The 24295-nt window shown below is 41.0% G+C and overlaps 1 protein-coding gene across 1 annotated transcript; it reads right to left on the reverse strand.

Moving 5' to 3' along the window:
* Positions 1–18186: 18186 nt before the first annotated feature.
* On the reverse strand, positions 18187–18987 carry LOC109397936 (titin). Its single transcript, XM_019670276.3, has 2 exons — positions 18842–18987; positions 18187–18770 (listed from the first exon to the last, which is right to left on the reverse strand). The coding sequence occupies exons 1-2, from the start codon at positions 18845–18847 to the stop codon at positions 18246–18248; spliced, it is 531 nt and encodes a 176-aa protein (XP_019525821.3). The 5' UTR covers positions 18848–18987; the 3' UTR covers positions 18187–18245.
* Between the last annotated feature and the right edge of the window lie 5308 nt (positions 18988–24295).

Raw genomic sequence — 24295 nt, forward strand, 5'->3', positions numbered from 1 at the left:
GTGGGATAGCACTACAATTTCCCAGTAGTTGTGGAATATCTCGTGTTCTGGACCACGTAGAAGGATACTGTCTTCGGCAAAGTTGCTCAGACGGCTAAGAATTTCCACATAGAAAACAATTTAGTTCGAGAATCACTCACTGCGTTGCGCTAGTGTTCTTAGAAGCTTCCAGTTCAGTTTAAACGTCGTATATCTTTTGTAGTGGTCCACGTAGAAGGATACTGTCTTCGGCAAAGTTGCTCAGAAGACTAAGAACTTTCACATATGAAACAATTTAGTTCGAGAATCACTCACTGCGTGGCGCTATTGTTCTTATGAGCTTCCAGTTCAGCCTGAACGTCGTATATCTCGCGTTCTGGACCACTTAGAAGGATACTTTCTTCGGCAAAGTTGCTCAGAAGACTAAGAGCCTCCACATAGAAAACAATTTAGTTCGAGAATCACTCACTGCGTTGCGCTAGTGTTCTTAGGAGCTTCCAGTTCAGTTTAAACGTCGTATATCTTTTGTAGTGGTCCACGTAGAAGGATACTGTCTTCGGAAAAGTAGCTCAGAAGACTAAGAGCTTTCGCATAGAAACAATTTAGTTCTTCGGCAAATTCTTTGGAAATCTTGTCAGCATTTTTAATTGGATTTGAACCACTTCAATTGAGTTTTTCTGGATTTTCTTGAGATTTGATTTTTTTTCTTACTGGAAATTGTTTCGGCAATTCCTTTGGAAAGTTGTTCGATAACTCTTTTGGAAATTTCACAGTACAATCAAACCTCCATTTAGGTAGGATACATTTAGGTAAAATCTATTTAGGTCCCTGCATTTGGGTAACGTTACCTAAATGGAATTTGATTGTGTTCAGAAAATTTCGCCAAACGGAAAATTCTTCATTGAACCAGTGGATGTCTTATAGTCCTACAATCCGTTGTCTAGTGTAAGTTAAATTGAGTCTGTGGTCTCTGGCTGAAGACGGTGTGCAAATTTATCAGGCAACTCCAAACATGATTTCCTTTATGAATTTCTTTGGAAGCTTCACCTCCAACCTTTTGGGAATATCGCTGACAATAACTTTTGTAATTCTTTCGACAGCTCTTTGCAAAAGTGAATTTTTAAAAATGTTTTCAGTATTTTTTCAGTATAGGAAACTCCTTTAGAAAATCCTTACAGTATTTCGTTTGTTATTAATTCTGAAATTCAATAAGATACTCCTTTACTAATAGAAAAAAATACGATGGTATGGACGGAGAAAATCTCAGTGTTTTCAAAAAGTTCATCAAAAATCAAAAAAGTTCTCAAAACATTTGCCGAAATATTTTAGAAAACAATTTCCAAATACGTTTGAATGTTGAAAAAGCTGAAGGCACTCTTAAGCAATAACCGAATGACTTTCCAAAGGAATTTTTACTGAAATTTCATAAGGGTTTACTGAAGTAAATTCCGTTGCAGCATAAATTTTGAAAAAGAATACCAAATAAGCTGTCGAATGCACTTCCGAAAGCATTCCAAAAGAAGTTTCCTAAAAAGCCTTGAAGTAATTGCCGATCATTTCCAAAGGAAGTTACTGTATGATTTCAAAAGAAATTGCCAAATTTTAAAAGTATTTATCAAAAAAATTCTCAAAGGTATTTGGTAATGAATTTCCATTATACATAATTGCAGATTAAATAGGGCATTTTCTTACTATCGTACAAATTGGGCCAAAGGGTCTCAGATTTTCATGAAACTTTTTCCACAGGCAGGGCTCATAGATATATGAACAAAAAAAAATTGAGAAAAATTCAGGGTCGCCTATTTTCCCGGAAAACTAAGGTGGATTTTTTTTGTTTTCCCCTGACATTACTTACTTTGAAAAATCATAACTCAAGAACGAAGCACCGTAGAAACAAAGTTTTTTTTATAGAAAGTGAAGGTAAACTTTCCCAGAAATCCAAAATAATTAACTGGAAAATATTCTCCACAAAATTTTCCACAGTTGCGAAAACTCGTAAAGAAAAGCCGGAAAAACTTTGCCCGAATTCGAAGAAAACTTTCAAAATAATAAGCTCCAATCGCTGAAATTTATGGAATGCTCTTTTTTTCGTTTTTGAGTTATGACCAATTTTGTTGAAAAATGCCCAAATGTGCCATTTTGGCATTTTCTTTGAAAAATCAAAACTCAAGTGCTAGGCATCGTAGAAACAAAGTTTTTTTCTCATGAAAATGAAAGCAAATTTTCTCAGGAATCAAAAAAAAAAATGGACTGGAAAAACTTTTCCACAAAATTTCCCCCCCGTTGAGAAATTCACATAGAAAAGCCGGAAAAACTATGTCTGAACTCGCGGAAAATTTTCAATAAAATATCGTTGAGAAGGTAATTTCATAAGCATTAATCGATGAACTTTCTAGAATTTTTTTAACTATAAACTAATATGGTCATTTTTCACGAAATTGGCCATAACTAAGGATTTTTTCGTTCGTTTCGTTAAGCGATTAAAGCTTATAAATTTACCTATGCAAAATTTTTTTTTTTTTAATATTCTACGAGTTCGGGCATAGTTTTTTCGGCTTTTCTTAACAAATTTTCTCAATTTTGGAAAACTTTTTCAAGTTCATATTTTTTTTTTTTGATTCCCGAGAAAATATGCATTCATTCTCTAAAAAAAACTTCGTACTTGAGTTTTGATTTTTCAAAATAAGGCTGATACAAATTTCGATTTTCTCTTATGTCACCGCCCCCTCGGAAAATTTTGGTCGGAATTCAACATTATGAGGGGGGACACAAAAAAATGTTCAAGAAATTTTAAAAAATTAAGGTGCAATTAGAGTTCCCCAGAAAATATCTTAATAAATCCGATGAGTTTACCGATTTTGCCTAATTGTTCGGATATTTTTCCATCGAATACATTTATTATTTATTATCCTCCCCCTTGACGAGTCAACGAGCCCTGTGACAAAAGAAGAAAATGAGATTTGTTCCGGCCTAAAAGTGTTAGGAGAAAACAAAACAAAATGCACCTGAGTTGTCCGGGAAAAGAGGCGGCCCTGAATTTTTCTTAATTTTGTTTTTATTCATACATCCATGAACCCTGTCTGTGGAAAAGGTTTCATGAAAATCTGAGACCCTTCGGCCCAAACCCGTACGGTTATAAAAAAAAATCCCCTGGAGTGTAATTGGAATGTGAAATTTTGCGTAATTATTCGACTTTTCGTGCGCTAGGGACTGGTTATTGATAGTCTACATCTTTTTGCCTCCACCTGACGAGCCATTGTCAAAGGTAAGTTGGAGTTTCTGTAATTCTTAGCTTTTTTCCGACTCATATGACGGAAATTAGCGCATATGACGATGTAGATTTCTATGTAATGAAAGTTGAAAGGATCTCCCAGTTTCAATTAGGCCGATGCAAATATTTAATTTGTTTTATGTCACCCCCCCTTCAAAAATCTCAAAATATTGAAGGGGCGAAAAAAAAACATGGCGTCTCATGACTCCATTTTCAATAGACATTTTTTTTTACAAGCAACTATTTTTCAATAGTTGAAAAATATTTTTTCAATAGTTGGTAAAAATTCCAATTTTTCAATAGTTTTTTTTCGTTTGTTCCTTATTTATTTTTGTCCCCCCCCCTCGTACCTGATGAGAGGTCTCGGACATAAAAGAAAAATAATATTTGCATCGGCCTTATATGAAAGTTTTATTTCCTCGATTTCATCGACCAATACTGTACCTCCGAGGGCCGCACTGTTGGCGAAGGATGTGAAGCGACAACAAGGAGTCTCCTTTAATCGCCAAACACATTTGAGTGGGGAATTAAAATAGGGGGTACCTATGTGTGAAAAGTCGCAGTCGGTATATTTTGGCATCTCCTCGGCTAGTCTAGGGTAATTGAGACACAGCGAATTTCGGTAGGAAATTTAAATTTTTTGGCTGCTTCAACTTGATAATGGTGCTGCTTTTGGGGCAGTGGAAGTGATTTATTGTTTCATTTTCTTAATGTGGCTTTTTTAAGATTTTACTTTCTTATGTAGGAACTATGTTGAAAACTTGAAATTATCATGGATTCCAACGGCATTTTTGATACCAGACAAGGAATGGTTTCATGGTTCTTGCACTCAAAATGGGATTCTGACTTTATAATCATGAAGTAGTAAAACAAAAATATTATTCATTTCTTTCAAGCAATTTGTTTTTAATATCTCTAAGAATATATGAAAAAAAATCCATGAAAACCAAAACATAAGTTTACTTATTTATAAAATTTTGCCTTCGAAGAAAAAAAAAACTACATTGAAGCCTCTGTAGAAGAACTCGATGTCAAAAGATAAAATTGAATTCAATTTATGTTTCCGCCTTCGTTCTGTAATTCCACTTCAGTAAATGTGCAACACAAACAAATTGATAAACCGCTCCCCAAACATTCCGAACGGAAAAGCTACTTGAACTCCATCGGAGGTAAACGCAAAAGCTATCCGAAGATACAATGCTTCTTACTAGGACAGCAGACTGGCAGATGGTCCCTGTTTTTTTTATTGCCCTTCTTGCATCGATTTTTCAATTCGCCATCCCACAATTGCCACGGCGCGGCACAGAGTTCACCTCTCAAATTGTTCAAACTCTATGCGTTCGCATTATCCATCCCATTGAGTCAGCAGTGCCAGTGGCTACTACTGACTGGTGGTAAGAGCAGTAAAATTTTCGTTTTAACGGTACACTTGAAAAAATCCTGCGGATGGATTGGAGCTGAACTGGAACTGAGCTTGTTGTCGGAGGAGGAAAGCTAAGTAATCCTATTTTTTTTTTTTTTTTTTTTTTTTTATCTTTATTAACGAGATTTTTAACCCTAGGCTAGTTCATCTCGGGACCCACGCTTTACTTCCCTTCCGAAGGAAGAACTCACATTTTGTGAGTCTGTCGGGAGTGGGATTCGATCCCAGGTCCTCGGCGTGATAGTCAAGTGTTCTAACCATCACACCAGGTCCGCTCCACCGGTAATCCTATTTTGATGGGATGTTTTTCGTTGGAGAGGATTGTTTATTGAATTCAACATCAACGTTTGTATAAGCACTGTTTTTGAATTCGAGATATTCCACAACTTTTATTTTGGGTAATAACACTGATCAGAAGCTCGAAGGCATCCAACTCTACAACACTTAAACTGTAGCGCAGACTCGTGATGTCGAGAACTACACGTTCGATTTATAAACGGATGATCATGGGTTGTATTCTCAATCACGCAACGCACAACTTTTCGTCAATCTGACAAAAGGCACTTCTTCTAAGCACATACAGTGCTGTCATGGACAAATCAAAGCTGGTTACTCTTGCGGTTACACCAGGTTTCGGAATTGTAGCGCTGCAGTAGGTGTATTGGACATAGTCTATGGTGCGAACGTTTAGAGGTACTCATACCATCTACCAGAGTTGCGGCAACACACGTGAGCTGGGAACAGCTTTTATAGTGATGGGCGACATGCAGAGACACGTGATCGGTTGGCGGCCGATCGACGAAAGAATGTGCAGGTTAAGGATCAAGGGCCGATTCTTCAACTTCACCATAATAAACGTGCACAGCCCTCACTCCGGAATCACTGATGATGACAAAGACGCATTCTACACGCAGCTCGAACGCGAGTACGACCGCTGCCCAAACCACGACGTCAAGATCATCATAGCAGGAGACCTTAACGCTCCAAGAACATGGCCATCCGTAGCACCTTCTTCCAGCACAGCCTCCCGTATCGTTACACCTGGAGATCACCACAACAAACGGAATCGCAAATCGACCACGTTCTGATTGATGGACGGCACTTCTCCGACATTATCGACGTCAGGACCTATCGTGGCGCTAATATCGACTCTGATCACTACCTGGCGATGATTAAACTGCGCCCAAAACTCTCCGTTATCAATAATGTACAGTACCAGCCGCCTCGTGACTGAGTGACTGAAGCAACCGGATGTCGCCACCGCATACGCGCAGAATCTCGAGGCAGCGTTGCCGGACGAGGGTGTGCTCGATGTGACCCCTCTAGAAGACTGCTGGAGTACAGTCAAAGCAGCCATCAACAACGCAGCCGAGAGCACCATCGGGTGCGTGGAACGGAGTCGACGGAACGATTGGTTCGACGAGGAGTGCAGAGCGGTTATGAAGGAGAAGGACGCAGCGCGGGCGATCATGCTGCAGCATGGAACCCGACATAATGTGGAGCGATACAGACAGAAGCGGAAGCAGCAGACCCTCTCTTCCGGGGGAAAAAGCGCCTCCTGGAAGAATCGGAGTGCGAGGAAATGGAACTGCTGTGCCGTTCACAGGAAACACGTAAGTTCTACCAGAAGCTCAACGCATCCCGCGAAGGCTACGCAAGTCGAAATCTGCAGGGATAAGGACGGAAGCCTCCTAACGGACAAACGTGAGGTGATCGAAAGGTGGAAGCAACACTTCGACGAGCACCTGATTGGCGAAGAGAATGTAGGCAGCAGAGGACGGGAATGAACCAACTCCCACGCTGAGGGAAGTTAAGGATGCCATCCACCAGCTCAAAAACAAGAAAGCGGCTGGTAAGGACGGTACCCCAGCAAAACTTATCAAGATGGTCCCGGAAAAGTTGGCCACTTGTCTGCACCAGTTTGTAGTCAAGATCTGGGAAACCGAACAGCTACCGGAGGAGTAGAAGGAAGGGAAAATCTGTTCCACCCACAAGAAAGGCGGCAATTTAATGTGTGAAAACTTTCGAGCGATCATCATTTTGTATGCCACCCACAAAGTGCTATCGCAGGTCATCTTCCGTCGTATTTCACCTAAAGTAAATGAGTTCATGGGAAGTTACCAAGCTGGTTTCATCGACAGCCGGTCGACAACGGACCAGATCCTCACCGTACGGCAAATCCTCCAGAAATGCCATGATTACCAGGTCCCAAAGCACCACCTGTTTATCGACTTCAAGGCGGCATACGACAGTATCGACTGCACAGATCTATAGAAAATCATGGACGAGAACAACTTTCCCGGGAAGCTTACCAGACTGATAAAAGCAACGAGCCGGGCTCAACAGCCGCGGTACGATCTTCACGAAATCCGGCAAATTTGTCTGCTTTGCGGATGATATGGATATTACCCAAGTAACACACTTGTCACCGAAGAGTTGCGGCGGCGCAGATTTTTGTTGCGCAGAAGTTACTGCGATTTATTTCTAACAAATAAATACTTACTTGCTAAAAGTAAGTCACAGTGACTTCTGCGCAACAAAAACCTGCGCCGCCGCGACTCTTCGGTGACAAGTGGGTTACTTGGGTATTGCAAGAACATTTGGAACGGTGGCAGAACTGAAGCAGCAAAGGTCGGAGTGGTGGTGAATGCGGCTAAGACAAAGTACAAGCTGGTAGGTGGGACTGAGCGAGACGGGACAAGCCTTGGCAGCAATGTTACGATAGACGGGGATACTTTCGAGGTGGTAGAGGAATTCGTCTACCTCGGTTCCTTGCTAACGGCTGACAATAACGTGGACAAATACGAAGGCGCATCATCAGTGAAAGCCGTGCCTACTACGGACTCCAGAAGAAACTGCGGACCAAAAGACATTCACCCCCGCACCAAATGTACCATATACAAGACGCAAATAAGACCGGTGGTTCTTTACGGACACGAGATATGGACGATGCTCGAGGAGGACCTGCAAGCACTCGTAGTTGTCGAGTGACGGGTGCTAAGGACGATCTTCGGCGGCGTGCAGAAGAATGGTGTGTGTCGGAGAAGGATGAACCACGAGCTCGCTGCACTCTACGGTGGGCAGAACATGTTGCAAGAGTTCCGGACAGCAACCCTGCAAAGTTGATGTTTGCTAACCATCCGGTTGGTACAAGAAAGCATGGAGTGCAGAGAGCACAATGGGCTGACCAGGTGGAGCGTGATCTGGCGAGCGTTGGGCGTGACCGACGTTGCACAGTGGTTCCATTTGTTCAAGGAAGCGGTCATAAATCATTTTCTTCGTTTTTTGAAGGGCAGAATCATTTTTAATGACCAGAAATAGCATGTTATGACTGAAAAAGGATATTCCAATACGTTTTCATAAGCATGACTTTGGACATTTTATATGATCAATTTTTTTATGATAATGAAAATGTCATTAAAAAAGCTTTATTTTGCACAGAAATCAGTAACCAAATATTTTTAATTATTATGAAGAGTGGTTTGAATTATTTCAGTTTCTCAGTATAACAAGTTAAAACATGTATCACACGACAGTACCATAATAGATGCTTGTGAATAGAATCAGAATTAGCATTATAATTGTGATTTTATTAGTAGGTTTTATTTCTGCTGTAATAAAAAAAATATAAAACTGACGATTTTTCCTCAGAAATAAGGTAGTTTTCGTTGTCGAAATACAGAAAAATCATCAAAAATCGAATTAGTATGTATACTTACAGTATCAAATAACCAATAGTAAAAATTTTGAAACAATAGTACAATAGTGCAATTACAGAATTTTAACGGAAATTTTTAACAAATATTCGGAATTATATCACAATACGTACGTAAAAGGAAATTTTAAAACCGTAAATGTAATGCTCTTTGCAGTTATATGTCATACGATTCGTGGACCTACGTTTTGAAAAAGTTTCAAGCAATTCCAGGCATTTTTGTTCCTACCAATTGCATTGGAAATGCTATCCAGTAATGAGACACGTGGTATTTTAAACAAAAATAGCTCTTACCTAATAAAAGAAATATATACAATTATCGATCTGCATCGCTATCGCTAAACATTCGCCAGAGTACCTGCAATAGTATCAAAGAAATCAATTTGAATTCTAGCATTTGAAGTAAATAAATTGATGAAATATTCAGATTTGGCAAATCTTAATATGAAGAATGTTAAGTAAATATTACTCAAAGAATGTATTCACTCCTTTTTCTTCCAGCACTTAAGTTTTAGAAACTGGATGAATTTTGAAGAAATTTTGTCAATGTGAGGAGTAAATGCAAAATTTCTTATCAAATTTGACAATAACAAAGGTAAGTATTTGGGAGGCCAAATGAGAATGGTTGTTAGGTAATTACTCATACCTCAAGCCATACCCCTAGAACTGTATTTTTTCATAATTTTAAACACATTTCACAAAGTTTGTTTTCAAACAAAATATCTCTTAATTATTGTTAAACGCATTCAAATATTTCCCGTAAATATTTCAGTCATTTTTGCACGCATTTCAAACAGTTACAAGGACTTGTATATCTTGTTGTTGTTGTATAATTTTGTAGTTATTTTAATACATATTTTTATAAAATTACGGGTAACTTCCAACACATCCTGCAAACGTGTATGAAGATATTTGCAGCTACAACCTTCACAAATTGTTTCTCCTACTCAAATATGATCAATTGATGGCTGACGATTGATTAAATGTCGTTATGAACACGTTTGAAATGTTACATGTATTTTTATTATGTATATATTCTATGGGTAAAATTGTGTGCCTATTGCGTACATCCCCATTCGCCCAAAAACATCCAGTTGCACTTCTTGGTGCTTTGAATTTGGAAGATAAACACCTATTCTGATTTGAAAATCCACTTGGTTTTGTTATACGAAAACGCGGTGTACAACTCAAAAATCATTTAATTTTTCGACAAATTTTAAAAATGTCAAATTGCATAACAGTACCCATGCTCTGAAGCAAAATATGCAACAGAAACTTACATAAAATGACTTTTCTGCATGCTTGGGAACATCATTGATTTATAAAAATTATACAAACTCAAGAATTAGAAAATCAATTTTTCGATTTTTGGCCTACGGTGGTACCACTGTGCGTTGGAGAGCTGCAGCTGCATGCAAATCGAGTATTATGATAGCAAATTTTTAATTCAGTGTTATCGTGAATTAATTTGATGTTGAACTAAATTAATTAATGAATGTGTCCATGCTTAGTAAAGAGCGGTACAAATCAGCGAGAGCAGCCAGCCAAGACGATATTTTATCGCAGAGAGACAAAGCGGTATAAAGAGAGTGATGCGCAAAACAGTTTGGAGAAAAATTATTTGCGTAAATTTTATGAAACTGCCAATGGTGTGAGGAGAAAAGCAGCGTTATCTTCTATCATTTGCTAGGCCAGTCTAATTTATAAAAATGTTGTCTAATTCTCAAGCCCACCCCCATATTTTGATTGGCATCCTGGTCAAAATTTCAGCCAAATCCATTGAAATTTATAGGTGCATCAAATCAATGTTGTGTTTTTCGACTATTCAACTAATTTCGACTAACTTCAATTAATTAATCTTTTCAGCAGAAATTGGAACAAGTATACCTTTTAATTTCTGCTGAAAGAATTAATGTTCGAAAAGTCGAAAAGTTAATATTGTGCCGGGGTCCGTGGCGCAATTGGTCACAGGTTTGCTTCATAAGCAGATGGTTTTGGGTTCGCTCCCAGCCCCGGCACTTTCAGCAGTTACTTTTTCCCCCAAAGAGCAGCTGACACTGACCCTCTTGTGAGTCCATGGCTCAAACGAACCCGGATACATAGACATCGGTGAACGGCAACTCATAATGGATCCCCAATTGGACTGGAAAAAAGAACAACCAAAAGCCACACATCAACATCCTCGTGCTCATCCTTCTATCATGATTGGGTAGAAAGTGAAAGCAGCGCAACGGAAACCAGCTTGATATAGAAGAATTAGAATAGAATATATTTAGGCGTTGTACAAAGTGTAAGTACAACTTACAATTGGAGTCGCTCACACAATGCTCTAGTGGACAAAAGAGCTGTAAATTAGGTTAAGTGATTGAAGAATAAAAAGAAATTTAATATTTGCATCGGCCTAAATGAGGGATAAAAATATGCGATAAGTTTAATTATTTTCAACATAGGGATATTAATAAATACGTAACGGTTGAGAGTTGATTATGTGGGTAGATTTTTTTTTCAATATTTATGCTTCTGTAGCATTCCTTTGTGTTTGACTGAAATTGTGTTGAATTTCTTCACAGCAAACAAACAATTCAGTACTCAATTGAGCAACACAATTTCGGAATGGCGTAACTCCTTTTTGAAACATAACTTTCCTTAATTGCTATGGATCGTATTTTATTGCTGCATGCAATCCACCCCCACTATTGTAAAGAGGAGCCCTTTACATGTCTAGTAGTCTTAGTGAATCACGTGGAATTTTTTTAAATACTATCCTCATCTATTAAGAAAGCTAGTGTAACCAGAAGCAATGTTGGTGCCGAATAGTTCTACTTTTGAAGTAGATTTTCCAACTTTTTCTACGCACTAAACACAGCCACCGTCAGATAAATTCAATCAGGCAAATGATGCTGATCGGTTTATCCGTTCGTGAGTTATATGGCCTCAAAAGGAATTCAAAGTCATTTTTATGAATATAGAGATTTGATATTTTCATTTCATCCAATTGATGGTAAAAAGCATGCTCATTCCATCACTCTGCCTTCATGCTCTCAGATTGCAACATGCCGAAAGGATCAACTTTATTAATTACATTAAACGACAGCCGAATGTCACCAGTTCCACGACAGAGTCAGTCTCTCCTGAGAGCCCTTGATGTAACTCTCGTCCAAAGTGGAAAAGGTCGCTTTACAAATGCTTCATCATCCTCATTGGGCTTTCGAGCCTCGAAAGCCTGACAAAGCCATACTCACAAAAAATCAAACCGGATGGTGCTGGGCGCACTTTTCGCACATGGATCATTCATTACCACTCTTGCCTGCTTGCCGGATATGGTCAAAGTGAATCAGAGACCACTCCGAGGCCGACCAGTCAGACATGTCACCATCAACTCACCACCCCGACACGACCAAGAGCAACAGACATTGGACACGTGCAGCAGGAAAAAAATCCCCGTGGAGAAATGGAAGCAGGCAAAAATGATGGATGGATTATGACTTTCTCGTTCAATTGGATGCTTCTCATCTATGTGATATATTTTCGTCGCTTCATTTTGTCATCATGAGGGGGACATGGGCTGGGGTCACCACAAATGAAGAGAAGTGCCCTCGACGACGACAACGAGCTGAAATGGAATCATATTTCCACGTACCACGGATGACCAAAATTGTTTGTCCACTCGATGCGCTGCTGCACGAGCTGTCGTCAGGATAAAGCCAGGAAAAGTGAGACCAACTAGATAAATTGCGATGGAAAGTGCTCCATCGGTCTGACTTCTTTGATGTTGCATCATCAGATTTACGGAAGTGGATTCAGGCTGACGCTGCTCCTATAGGAGTCACCATTTCATCCATATGGCAATCGATTGATCCCATGGCCTTCCGTTTCGTTAATCGAATGGGGAAATTGAAATTGAAATCTGTGCTTATTCAAATTGATTCTTCCGAACAGGAAAAAAAGCATCGGGTATCAGGAGATGTTTATTTCATTCGGAACATCCGCCAAATTTAACATTTAGGCCGGGTGTGATTCAGATTTCCTCTTCAGGTTCGAGATCTTTCGACCTATTTCCAACTCCTTCCACACGTGCTCCAAGACTAACGGCACGAATGGGGATACCATCAGGCCGAGGAAATCCTTCAGCCATAAATATTCATCAGCGACAGATTGGGGGCTCGGTGGGATGATATGGTTTGTTTATTTCAAGGCAGCTGGGCTTTCGAAAACGAAAGAAATGTGCTGAAAATGGCCAGACAGTCAGTGGCATCTCGGAAGTCGCGGTACCAGTTTCGGGTTTTCATGTCACATTACGGCATCGTCAAGTTAAATCCATCGGAATTACGGTTGGTAGAATAGTAACAGATAGGAAGGTTTGACAAATTTTTGGCAGTCTATGCCTTTTGCAGAATCGATTTCATCAAACACTCGCACTGTGATGCATAAATGATCGAACAAGCGAAGATTTCCATAAAAAATGTTCAACTTTGTTCATTTAGAAAAACAAAAACTCTATCAAAGTCATCAACGAATTATGGCACTCATTCCTACGTTATGTTCAACGTATAGGCAGAGCTGAAAGAATGAGGCCTCTCAGTTAACTGCTTTACTGGAGACCGATCCTTACCAAGATGACATTTACAAGCTAAGATTAACCTTTTTTCTCTTTGAGATCTTCGACAAAGTTTTATTGCACACTTTATGCTATTTTCACTATCATTGGTTACAAGATTCATGTAAAATTTGTAATGTAGTAATTTTAATTGCCAATACTAAATCCCTTTCAAATTTCGACCACATTACAGAGCTCGCCCTCCAGTCGCATCAAAATTTTTCGTTGTAGTTTAAGACTCAAAAGGGGTTTTATAACATTGTACAGGGCTGATGCGCTTAAATTTTAATTTTTCCATACAACGTTGACCCATCCTACTGTATATTAACATCCCAGGAACAAAAAATAGCGTGATTTGATTAGATCGCTGAAGTTTCTTTAGGTTTTTGGTTCTCTAACACATATCTATCGCTTGTATTGATATTGTTTATTTTCGTAATTCCGCTGAAGCACCCAACGCTGCTTCTGCTTTCTTACTAACCGTTCATTAGGCATCGTACACAAATTACGTAACACTATAGGGGGAGGGGGGAGTCTAGCTTAGCGTTACGAGCCATACAAAATATGTTTGGTTTTCATACAAAAAGCGTTACATGGGGGAGGGGGGAGTCTGAAATCGCTGATTTTAGCGTTACGTAATTTGTGTACCATGCCTTAGCTCATCGAAATGTCACGATTTGATGTGTCCCATGCATAAGTTTGGTATACTTTCTATTTGGCCACTTTCGACGGGACACCCGGAAATGGTTCCGGAACACTACCGGTATATTTAAATGTGGTCTGAGCTTATGTAAATGCTGTTCATCAGTTTACTTGGAACTAGTAACACTATCGGTAGTAACTTCTGTGGACTGTGCCTATTTCCTTAGTATCCATGCATCAGGTTACTGTCAAAAAAGCGATTTGATGTACCGCAAGCATGGGTTTGGATCACTTTTATATTTGTTCACTTCCGGTGGGACACCTTAAATCTGTTCCGGAACATTTATATCGTTCATTTTTACATTTGACTGATTCCGGCGGGACACTCGGAACCGGTTGTGGTACATGTGGTAATCTCTAACGTAATCTGAGGCGATTTTCTTAAAAACCGTTCATCAGGTTATCGGAAAAGCCGCGTTTTGAAGTGTCGCATGCATGGGGTTCGGTTCCGTTTACATTTCACCACATCCGGAGGGACACCCGGAACCGATTCCGCGACACTACTAGTTCTGGTGTTCGATTTGAATAGATCGAATCCGAATCGGAATCACAGCAAACATACAGTCTTTTTAAATCCAACACCAGAGTTTTCCCTAGTATGATCTGAGATATTTTGTATGAACAGTTCATCAGGATAGGTATCCTTTAGGTAAAAGGCCATTTGATGTGTCGCGATCGCGAATATTGGTTTGGTTCTCTTTTACATTCGGCCACTTTCGATAAGACACCTAGAACCGATTCCGGAACACTATCAATAGTTTCAAATATGGGCTTCGCCTATTTTCTTGCTAACCGTACAATTTCGATAAACTTGAAAAGTCCACGATTTGATGTGCCGCATGTATGAGTTTGGTTCACTTTTATATTTGGCCACTTCCGGTGGGACACCCGGAACCAGTTCCAGAATACTAACGGTTTAGATATGGTCTGAGAATATTTTCCTGCTTATCATTCATCAGGGTATAGAAAAAGTGGTGATTTGATGTGTCACATTAATGGGTTTGGTTCACTTTTATATTTGGCCACTTCCGGTGGGACACCCGGAACCGGTTCCAGAATACTACCGATTCAGATACAGTCTGAGATTATCTTCCAGTTTACTGTTCATCAGATAATCGAAAATGCCGTGGTTTGATGGGTCGCATGCATGGGTTTGTTGCATTTTCATATCAGGCCCCTTTCTGGGGTACCGGTCTGGAACGCCTGATTGGCCATAATTCCGGAACGGCTGAACCGATCTGAACCATTTTCAATAGGAAATAATGGGACAATTTACCCCGTCGAATGAACCATCAGTCGTTGAAATCGGTTACCTTTTTGTACACATATAAACAAACACACACACACACACACACACACACACACACACACACACACACACACACACACACACACACACACACACACACACACACACACACACACACACACACACACACACACACACACACACACACACACACACACACACACACACACACACACACACACACACACACACACACACACACACACACACACACACACACACACACACACACACACACACACACACACACACACACACACACACACACACACACACACACACACACACACACACACACACACACACACACACACACACACACACACACACACACACACACACACACACACACACACACACACACACACACACACACACACACACACACACACACACGTACATACACACAGACATCATCTCAACTCGTCGAGCTGAGTCGATTGGTATATAAGACTTGACCCCTCCCGTTCTATCCAATTTTCGGTTAAAAAAAAAAGACGCGGACAACGTCTTCAGCTTTCGGCTGTACAGACTGTATTAAACTTAACACTAGACAACGGACAAACGGAGCATGCACCAGTGGAAACGGGGAAGAAACTATGCTCACGAAAAGTTTCAACGCCCGAAGCGGGAATCGAACCCTCAGCCTATAGCATGGTACGATTATAAGCTTGGTGACCCTAACCGCACGGCTACGAGGCTCCACAGTTTTTGGAGTGAACATATAGCCTTTCGGTACACTTTGATGTACGAGAAAGGCAAAAAAAAAAAACAAATAATATCGCAGTCAGAGTTGTGAATCAAAAACTTAAACAGGTCTAATTTAGGTTTTAGACTATGACAGTTCCACTGTAGCACAGTGATCATATCTTGTACCTCACTTGATGAATTATCCATCGCAAGATATGATCGCAGCAAGGAGGGGCCATGATTGTGTCAGATTCCGAAGATAATCTTCTACTGTTGGTATAAACATATCAATAATGACTCTAAATGTTTCTGGAAGGCCGAGGGCATCATACAAGCGATCCACGAAAACCCTAAAAGTAAACAGTCCTCGCTTGGGTCTAGGAGGCTTGTTTGAACTGCGAGAAACTTAAGTTGCTTTTTTTCTTGCTACCTTGTCGAATATTTCTCTTTGAAGTATATTTAACTGGCGGAGACGGGGGTGACAGGTTCTTGCTACAACATGGATCTGAAGCTTCGGAGTTTTTAGGTTTTTAAGTTTACCCCGCCTCCTTTGACATTAGGCAAACTTTTGAGGGAAGACTTTAAAAAGACCTTTCGATGCAATCCCGGGGAAAATCCCGACTTCCTTTTTCCAGGTGCGTGTACCTCCGAAAGAGATCCACCCTCATCAGTTTCGCCATCGTCCTGATCATCGGAAGACAACTCCTGACAGGGATTTTCAACTGGGACAGCTGATTCAGACATGGTAGCGGACGAGTTCTGAGATTTTTCATTTCCGCATAAGTCTGTTTGGAGCGCCTGCGATAGAGCGACTCTCATTTTGAATGCGTCTTTTGTCTCTAAGATTGCTGTTACTGGCTTAGAAATAAGTCGTGTTACTTGGGTGGGTTTTTCGCACCACGATGACGTAGTGTACTTTCATCGTGCCTGTCTGAGTGATATTGACCCCATCATCCTACTATGGTGAAGGGATTCTAAAGGAGATTTCAATTGAAAATCAAGCAAGAACTTCTCGATATTACTTTTCTATTTGTTCCATGTACCTATGTAAAGTCTCCTGGGAAGACAATAAGTACTATTCATTAATAGGTCTTTGGAAATCCTGCATTTGAAATTATTACGTATACAAAAACAAAACTGCATGGTGGCTTTTTTCGGTAATAGTTTACTAACCTGAAGTTAATATTTAAAAAATGTAAATGCAAAGCTTTGAATATCCCCACGTGTACCAAGATCTTTGCCATATTCAGTCCCCCAAGCTGGGATAAGCTTCTGTCTCGGCGTGTGACTGCCACAACAAGCAAAGATTGCGACAATGACGTTGTTTTTGAGTGTTGCTTGGAAATCAAATCGCTGATATCTTCGTGGCTGCCACTCAATTTACGAATGCGAAAATGGTAAATCCACATTTTATGTACTAAACTCAATATTATTAGTATGATGCCAGAAATAAATTGAAGATGCCAAGACTAACTTGAGACTACCTAAAGTGTTAACATTTTGTTTATAAATCTCGTACCAATCAAACATTTTCAAAACATGTTAACTATATATCTCCCCCTAGCTTTTTCAACATCCACACCAAACGAAGTCTGAATCGTAACTGAATTCAACTCCCATAGCAAGCCAGATTCCCCAACATTTGCAGAAACTGGCATACATTTCTCCCCAAATCATGAATCACCCGAGCCCCCGATTCATCCGAATGAACAGACTTCCCCTGCCAACAGCATAGCTTTCGGTTTACCGACTTCATTCACAACTCACCCCTCGAAGCATCTCTACGCCACCCAACCGAATCCAAATCCGACCTCCCGGACTTGTCGTGTTTTTCACGGTTTCTGTTTTGCTTCCGTTGGCCTTCGTCATCGTCGTCGTCGTCATCATCGCCGGTCGCGTGTAACGTGGCGGTCGGTCGTAGTCGGTGATTCCGCGCTGATGGTATGTCACCACATACGACCCGACCTTCTTCCACCACTCACTGACTACTGTCGTCATATCATCACCGCTTCGCTGCTTCTGATCATTGCAAAAAAAAAAACCGGCGGTGGAAAGCGAAAGCTCTCCGTTCGAGTGTACAATGTCATTATCGTAAATTTTCATTTCAGTTGAAACTTTACGGGCCTGGTTCGGTCGTCGGTGGTTCAGAGTTTGTGGGAGGAGATGTCAACTGGCTCCTTCTCATGAAAGTGACAATATGTGTTTTCGTATGAGGAGAGTATGGCAATATGGTTCTGCCATGTGTCAATTGCACGAGACGGCGGCGGCGGCGGCGTTGGCTGATCTTCTTTGGAGCAATGTTGTTGCATCTGAAGTGGAAAATGGTTGAGGCAAAGAGCATCCGAAAGGTATAAGTTGAGTTTATGATATGTGCTATTAGGATGAGCATTTGTGAAATTGGCGGGTTAAATCGGCGAAGCGGAATTAAGTCATATGGTTTTATGATTATGAAATGAGGTTCGTTTCAGACACTATGTAACAAAAGAAATATTTAACGATCACAGATTTATTTCAATAGTTAATAGAAAGTTTAACAAAAATTTGATTTTCCCAACACATTTACCACCAATGTTTCTTCTCGTGCTTCTTGATGGTAACGGTCACTGGGACATGCTTCTCGACATACACTGGCTTATGAACGTACACTGGAACGTGCTTCTCAACATGAACTGCGTACGGTTTTGGCACTTCGACGTATTCCTTCTGCACAACTGGAACCTTCACTTCGACTGGGTACGGAACGGGACGATCAACATGGACTGGGACCTTCTTCTCGACATACACGGGCACCTTCTTTTCGACGTAGACTGGGACCTTCTTCTCCACCTCAACTGGGTACGGTACCTTGACATGCACTGGGACGTGCTTCTCGACTTCAACTGGGTACGGGACCGGGACCTTTTTTGTGATGGTGGTGGTCAGATGCTTCACTTCGTGATGATCATCATGGTGATGGTCATCGAATCCATGCGAATCGTATCCATCGCTCAGCTCCCACAGGCCACGTTTGTCCTTCTTGCTGGAGGAATCGTCAACTGCCGCGCAAGAAGCAACGGCCAAAGCCATAGACAACACAACGAACGCCTAGATAATGACAAATAAAAGTGAATTAGTGCTCCACTGGCGGGACTATACCGTGAAAAATGATTCGTTACCTTCATGTTTGGTGCAACTGACGAACTAACAAAACCAGTGTTGGTTGGACTGATCAAAAGAAACGATCACAAGCGAATGATGATTTCGAACGGTTTTGGTGATGCTTTTATACAATGCGATTACATCCTTCTCAACTTTGCGACCTTGTCTCTCCACGTAACAATTTGACAAACCCCACTAAAACACTGCTTGTGAAAATTAATCAAAATTCATTACCAGATAAAAAGAAAACATCTGTGAATCACAGCGACAAACATTCGTCAAGGTACATCCGATGCATCGGTTATTTATTCTGGTATGTCCTAATTTTAGTTGATGATGCATGGTATCCACTACAAACTATTGTCGAACTTGGCATTATATAATGAAAAATGTGCCTCTCTTGTTCAAAGTTTTCAAAAAAGGGTTTCACCAGGATCTGATTTACAATTTTGTGAGAGTCATTTTTAAAGAGGATATTTTTCTGCTGATGTCCAATAAGAATATCATTTTCGGAGTAGAACAAGTTTTCAATCAAAGTTTTATTAATTCATCAAAATTCATCATTCAAGAGTGCAAAATTTTGGACCAATTTTCCAATGCTTTTGCTGGATACAGGAGATAGGCACAATGGTCCCGATCAAAAAAGGCAAAATTTTCATTTTTCATAAAATGGTCAAATTGTTGTAACTTTATTTAAAAATGCATTAAAAAAGCTCAAATTCCCACTGTAGTTTGATCAACTAGTTGCGTATCAGTGGTCGACATTTGGGAAAGATCAGGCTATTCCACATGAAGTTGGAAAGATTCTAGGAAAACCCAAATTAATCCACCTAGTGATGATAGTGCCTTTCTCGTCGAATATGTTCTCACAATCTTTCCGTCGACGTAAGTCAAAGTGTTCCTGAATCCTGATATTTTATTAAGAAAAGCAAGAATTTTATCAATGCCATCATTGAATTGAAAACTTATGATGGCACATAGTCCGACGTTATGTTCAACGTATAAGCAGAGCTAAATAACATCAGACTTCTCAGTTGACTGCTTGAGCACCTTCACTAGTACTGGAGACTGATCAATACCAAGACGATACTAACAAGCTAAGATATAATTTTACCACAATCACAGGGGTCTCCAGTCAGCCTAGTGGTTAAGGCTATGGATCGGAGACGGCGGGTTCGATTCCCGTTCCAGTCGGGATTTTTTTTCGACTCCCTGGGCATAGTGTAGCATTGTGCTTGCCTCACAATATACAAATTCATGCAATGGCTGGCAGATAAAGCTCTTCAATTAATAACTGTGGAAACCCGAGTAGGTGGAAAAATCTGATGAATAGCATATTCAGTTATGATTGATTGAATTACTGAGCATGAGCATGAGCATGAGCATAGATGACCGTACTATTCGTAGTTGCTACTCCGTGATTGACTAGAACAATCGAAGTTGCACAAGGAACCAACAGACGGAGCTTGGGAGTAGCTTACCGTCCTCAATGTGCATCTTCGAGAATTCCAAACTTTATTAGGTCAATAACGGCGCCGGCCACGTCCTTACGGTCATCGAGGAAGGAAAGGAATGTTATTATGACGTGCGTTGCTTACTAAAGACCGAGATCACCTCTGCGTCTCCACGTCTGTCATGGGAAGGACTTTTTGTTAGTGGGGAGGGGAAAGGGCGCATGATGTGAGTTCACTTTGGTAAGTGGAGTGATTCATGCAACCCTATTAATATCAAACCACTTATTTTCATTTGGACTAAAACAAAACACATGTCGACATCGAAGATGACGAACCATTCAGATAGTTTTCGGAGTGCGAAAATTAACGAAAGAGAAAATAAAGTGATTTGAACCAACGTGGCTTTGGAACTTGGGCCGACACTTGACGTGACGAACATTTCAATGTCTGTTGACTAAAATCGCAAAAAATGTTGTTTGTTGCATTTATCGTATCATAAATCGCCCCGTACGAAGATGAGCAGTCAAATAGACGACGACGACGACGACGTGCACGCGGACGATCCGAATGAAAACGCGGCCTGTACACTTTGCCACCAAAAACTCACTAGATCACCCCGTACAAAGATGAGCAGTGAAATAGACGACGACGACGACGACCGAATGAAAACGCGGGCCTGTACACTTTGCCTCCAAAAACTCACTAAATCACCCCGTACGAAGATGAGCAGTCAAATAGACGACGACGACGACCGAATGAAAACGCGGCCTGTACACTTTGCCTCCAAAAACTCACTAAATCACCCCGTACGAAGATGAGCAGTCAAATAGACGACGACGACGACCGAATGAAAACGCGGCCTGTACACTTTGCCTCCAAAAACTCACTAAATCACCCCGTACGAAGATGAGCAGTCAAATAGACGACGACGACGACCGAATGAAAACGCGGCCTGTACACTTTGCCTCCAAAAACTCACTAAATCACCCCGTACGAAGATGAGCAGTCAAATAGACGACGACGACGACCGAATGAAAACGCGGCCTGTACACTTTGCCTCCAAAAACTCACTAAATCGCCCCGTACGAGGATGAGCAGTCAAATAGACGACGACGACGACCGAATGAAAACGCGGCCTGTACACTTTGCCTCCAAAAACTCACTAAATCACCCCGTACGAGGATGAGCAGTCAAATAGACGACGACGACGACCGAATGAAAACGCGGCCTGTACACTTTGCCTCCAAAAACTCACTAAATCACCCCGTACGAGGATGAGCAGTCAAATAGACGACGACGACGACCGAATGAAAACGCGGCCTGTACACTTTGCCTCCAAAAACTCACTAAATCACCCCGTACGAAGATGAGCAGTCAAATAGACGACGACGACGACCGAATGAAAACGCGGCCTGTACACTTTGCCTCCAAAAACTCACTAAATCACCCCGTACGAGGATGAGCAGTCAAATAGACGACGACGACGACCGAATGAAAACGCGGCCTGTACACTTTGCCTCCAAAAACTCACTAAATCACCCCGTACGAAGATGAGCAGTCAAATAGACGACGACGACGACCGAATGAAAACGCGGCCTGTACACTTTGCCTCCAAAAACTCACTGATTGATTGAATTACTGAAGAGCAAAAACTGATATTGGTTTGATTGATATAAGAGGTAAAAGAACAGAAATAATAGCAAAATCTAATATGGTGAACTACTCAATAATAGCTCGTTAAGATATTACAAGATCAAAATAATAGCAGACAAGATTTGTCACTTGTTTTAAGAAAAAAAAAATAAAAAAACGGCAGCATCGAGCATCGAACCTACGACCTTAAGATTCACAGGCGGCGATGCTTACCACTCAACTGTGGCTCGCTGATGTAAATGACATGGGAATAAGAGCATGCGGTTCTTCGTATCCACAGCTCAGAAAGGGGCACATGGCATTTCACTAACATTGAGCCATCTCTATGGGTGTATGTGTTCCATTTCGTGCAGAAGAGCTTAACTTGTTCTTATGTAGAAATTTTCAGCTATTTCGACAAGAACAACAACTGATACCATATCACTTTGAGCTATTCGTGAGATATTCACTAGATTTTTGAATAACTCATCAAAATCACATCGAGCTATGACAGCAAAAAGTGTTCGATTTGAGATATGATTTAGATATTCTCGTCTACCCGGGAATGCTCAAAGAAAACTAAGTTGAAGCGAGGCAGGCCAAGTCCCAGTGCGGACGTAGAGCCATAAAGAAGAAGAAGAAGACAATCAGAGACAGATCACAGATCGAAGACCGCAATTCGACAAAGTTTTTTCTGCACATTTTAGGCTATATTTTAATGACAGTTGAAAACAAGAACGATAAGCAGTGAGTATAGAGAGACGTCTGTTTGTATGTGGATTTAATTTGTCAAGATTTTGTTCTCTTATACACATTTTTATTGCTTGCATTGATTTTATTCAATGTAGTTCTGGCAAAACACCGAACGCTGGTTGTGCAACCCTACCGGTAGTCTCTAATGTGGTATGAGCCTATTTTCGAGTTAATCGTTTCTGAGGTTATTAAAAAAGCTGAGATGTGATGTGTCTCATGGTATATTTGGTTACTTTGGATGCGGTACCGGAACAGGTTCCGGAGCACTACCGGGTCTCCCAAATATAGTCTGAGACTATTTTATTGCAAACGTTCATATGGTTAGGGGCTGTCCATAAACCACGTGGTCATTTTTTTGGGACTTCTCAACCCCCCCCCCCCCCCCGCGTGGTCATTAGTCCATACAATTTTTTTTTTCTTCCATACAAAATGGTCATTGGCCGAACCCCCCCCCCCTCATGACCACGTGGTTTATGGACAGCCCCTTACCTGAAGGCCAAGATTTGATTTATCTCATGCATAAGTCATGTGTAGATCACTTTCACATTCCACCACTTCCAGTGGGACACTCAGAACCGGTTTCGAGACACTACCGGTTGTCTAAAATATGGGCTGAGGTTCCGGAACACTACCCGTAATCCTCAATGTGGCCTGAGGCTATTTTCTTGCTGACCGTTCTTCACGTTATCGAAAAAGCCATTATTTAATGTGCTGCGTACATGCGTTTAGTTCCGTTCTACATTTGACCACTTCCGGCGGGGCATCCGTAATCGATTGCGGAACACTACCGGTTGTCCCAAATATGACCGGAAACTTTTTTTGCCAAATCAAGATACCTAAGAATCCGCGATTTTATGTGTCGCATGCATGGGTTTGAATCTTTTTTATATTTGGCCATTTCCGGCGGGACACCCGGAACCGGTTCAGATATGTTCTGAGAATATTTTCATGCTTACTGTTCATCAGGATATTAAAATTCCACTATTTGATATGTCGCTTGCATAGGTTTGAGTAACTTTTATAATTGGCCACCTCTGGCAGGACATCTGGAACCGGTTCCGGAACACTACCGGTTCTGATCTGGTCTGAGCATGTTTTCCTGCTTACTGGTCATCAGATTATCGAAAAAGCCGCGGTTTGATATGTCGCATGCATGGGTTTAGTTCACTTTTATGTTTGGCCACTTCCGGCGGGACACCCGGAACCGGTTCCAGGACACTACCGGTTCGGATATGGTCTGAGACAATTTTTCTGATTACCGTTTATCAAGTCAACGAAAATGCCGAAGTTTGATGTGTCGCATGGATGGGTTTGTAGCGTTTTCATATCTGGCCCCTTCCTGGGGTACCGATCCGGAACACCTAAATGGCCATAACTCCGGAACCGCAGGACCAATCCAACCATTTTCAATGGGACCAGATTCCGCGTCGAATGAACCGTCGGTCATTAAAATCGGTTGAGGTTTACTGCCTAAAAGTGATGTGAGTTTATTTTGTACACACACATACACACATACGCACACACACACATACACACACACATACACACACACACAGACATCATCTCAACTCGTCGAGCTGAGTTGATTGATATATGTGACTTGACCCTCCGGGCCTCCTATCAAAAAGTCAT

This window comes from Aedes albopictus, chromosome 2 (assembly GCF_035046485.1).
Source record: "Aedes albopictus strain Foshan chromosome 2, AalbF5, whole genome shotgun sequence".
In the NCBI taxonomy this organism is placed as follows: Eukaryota; Metazoa; Arthropoda; class Insecta; order Diptera; family Culicidae; genus Aedes; species Aedes albopictus.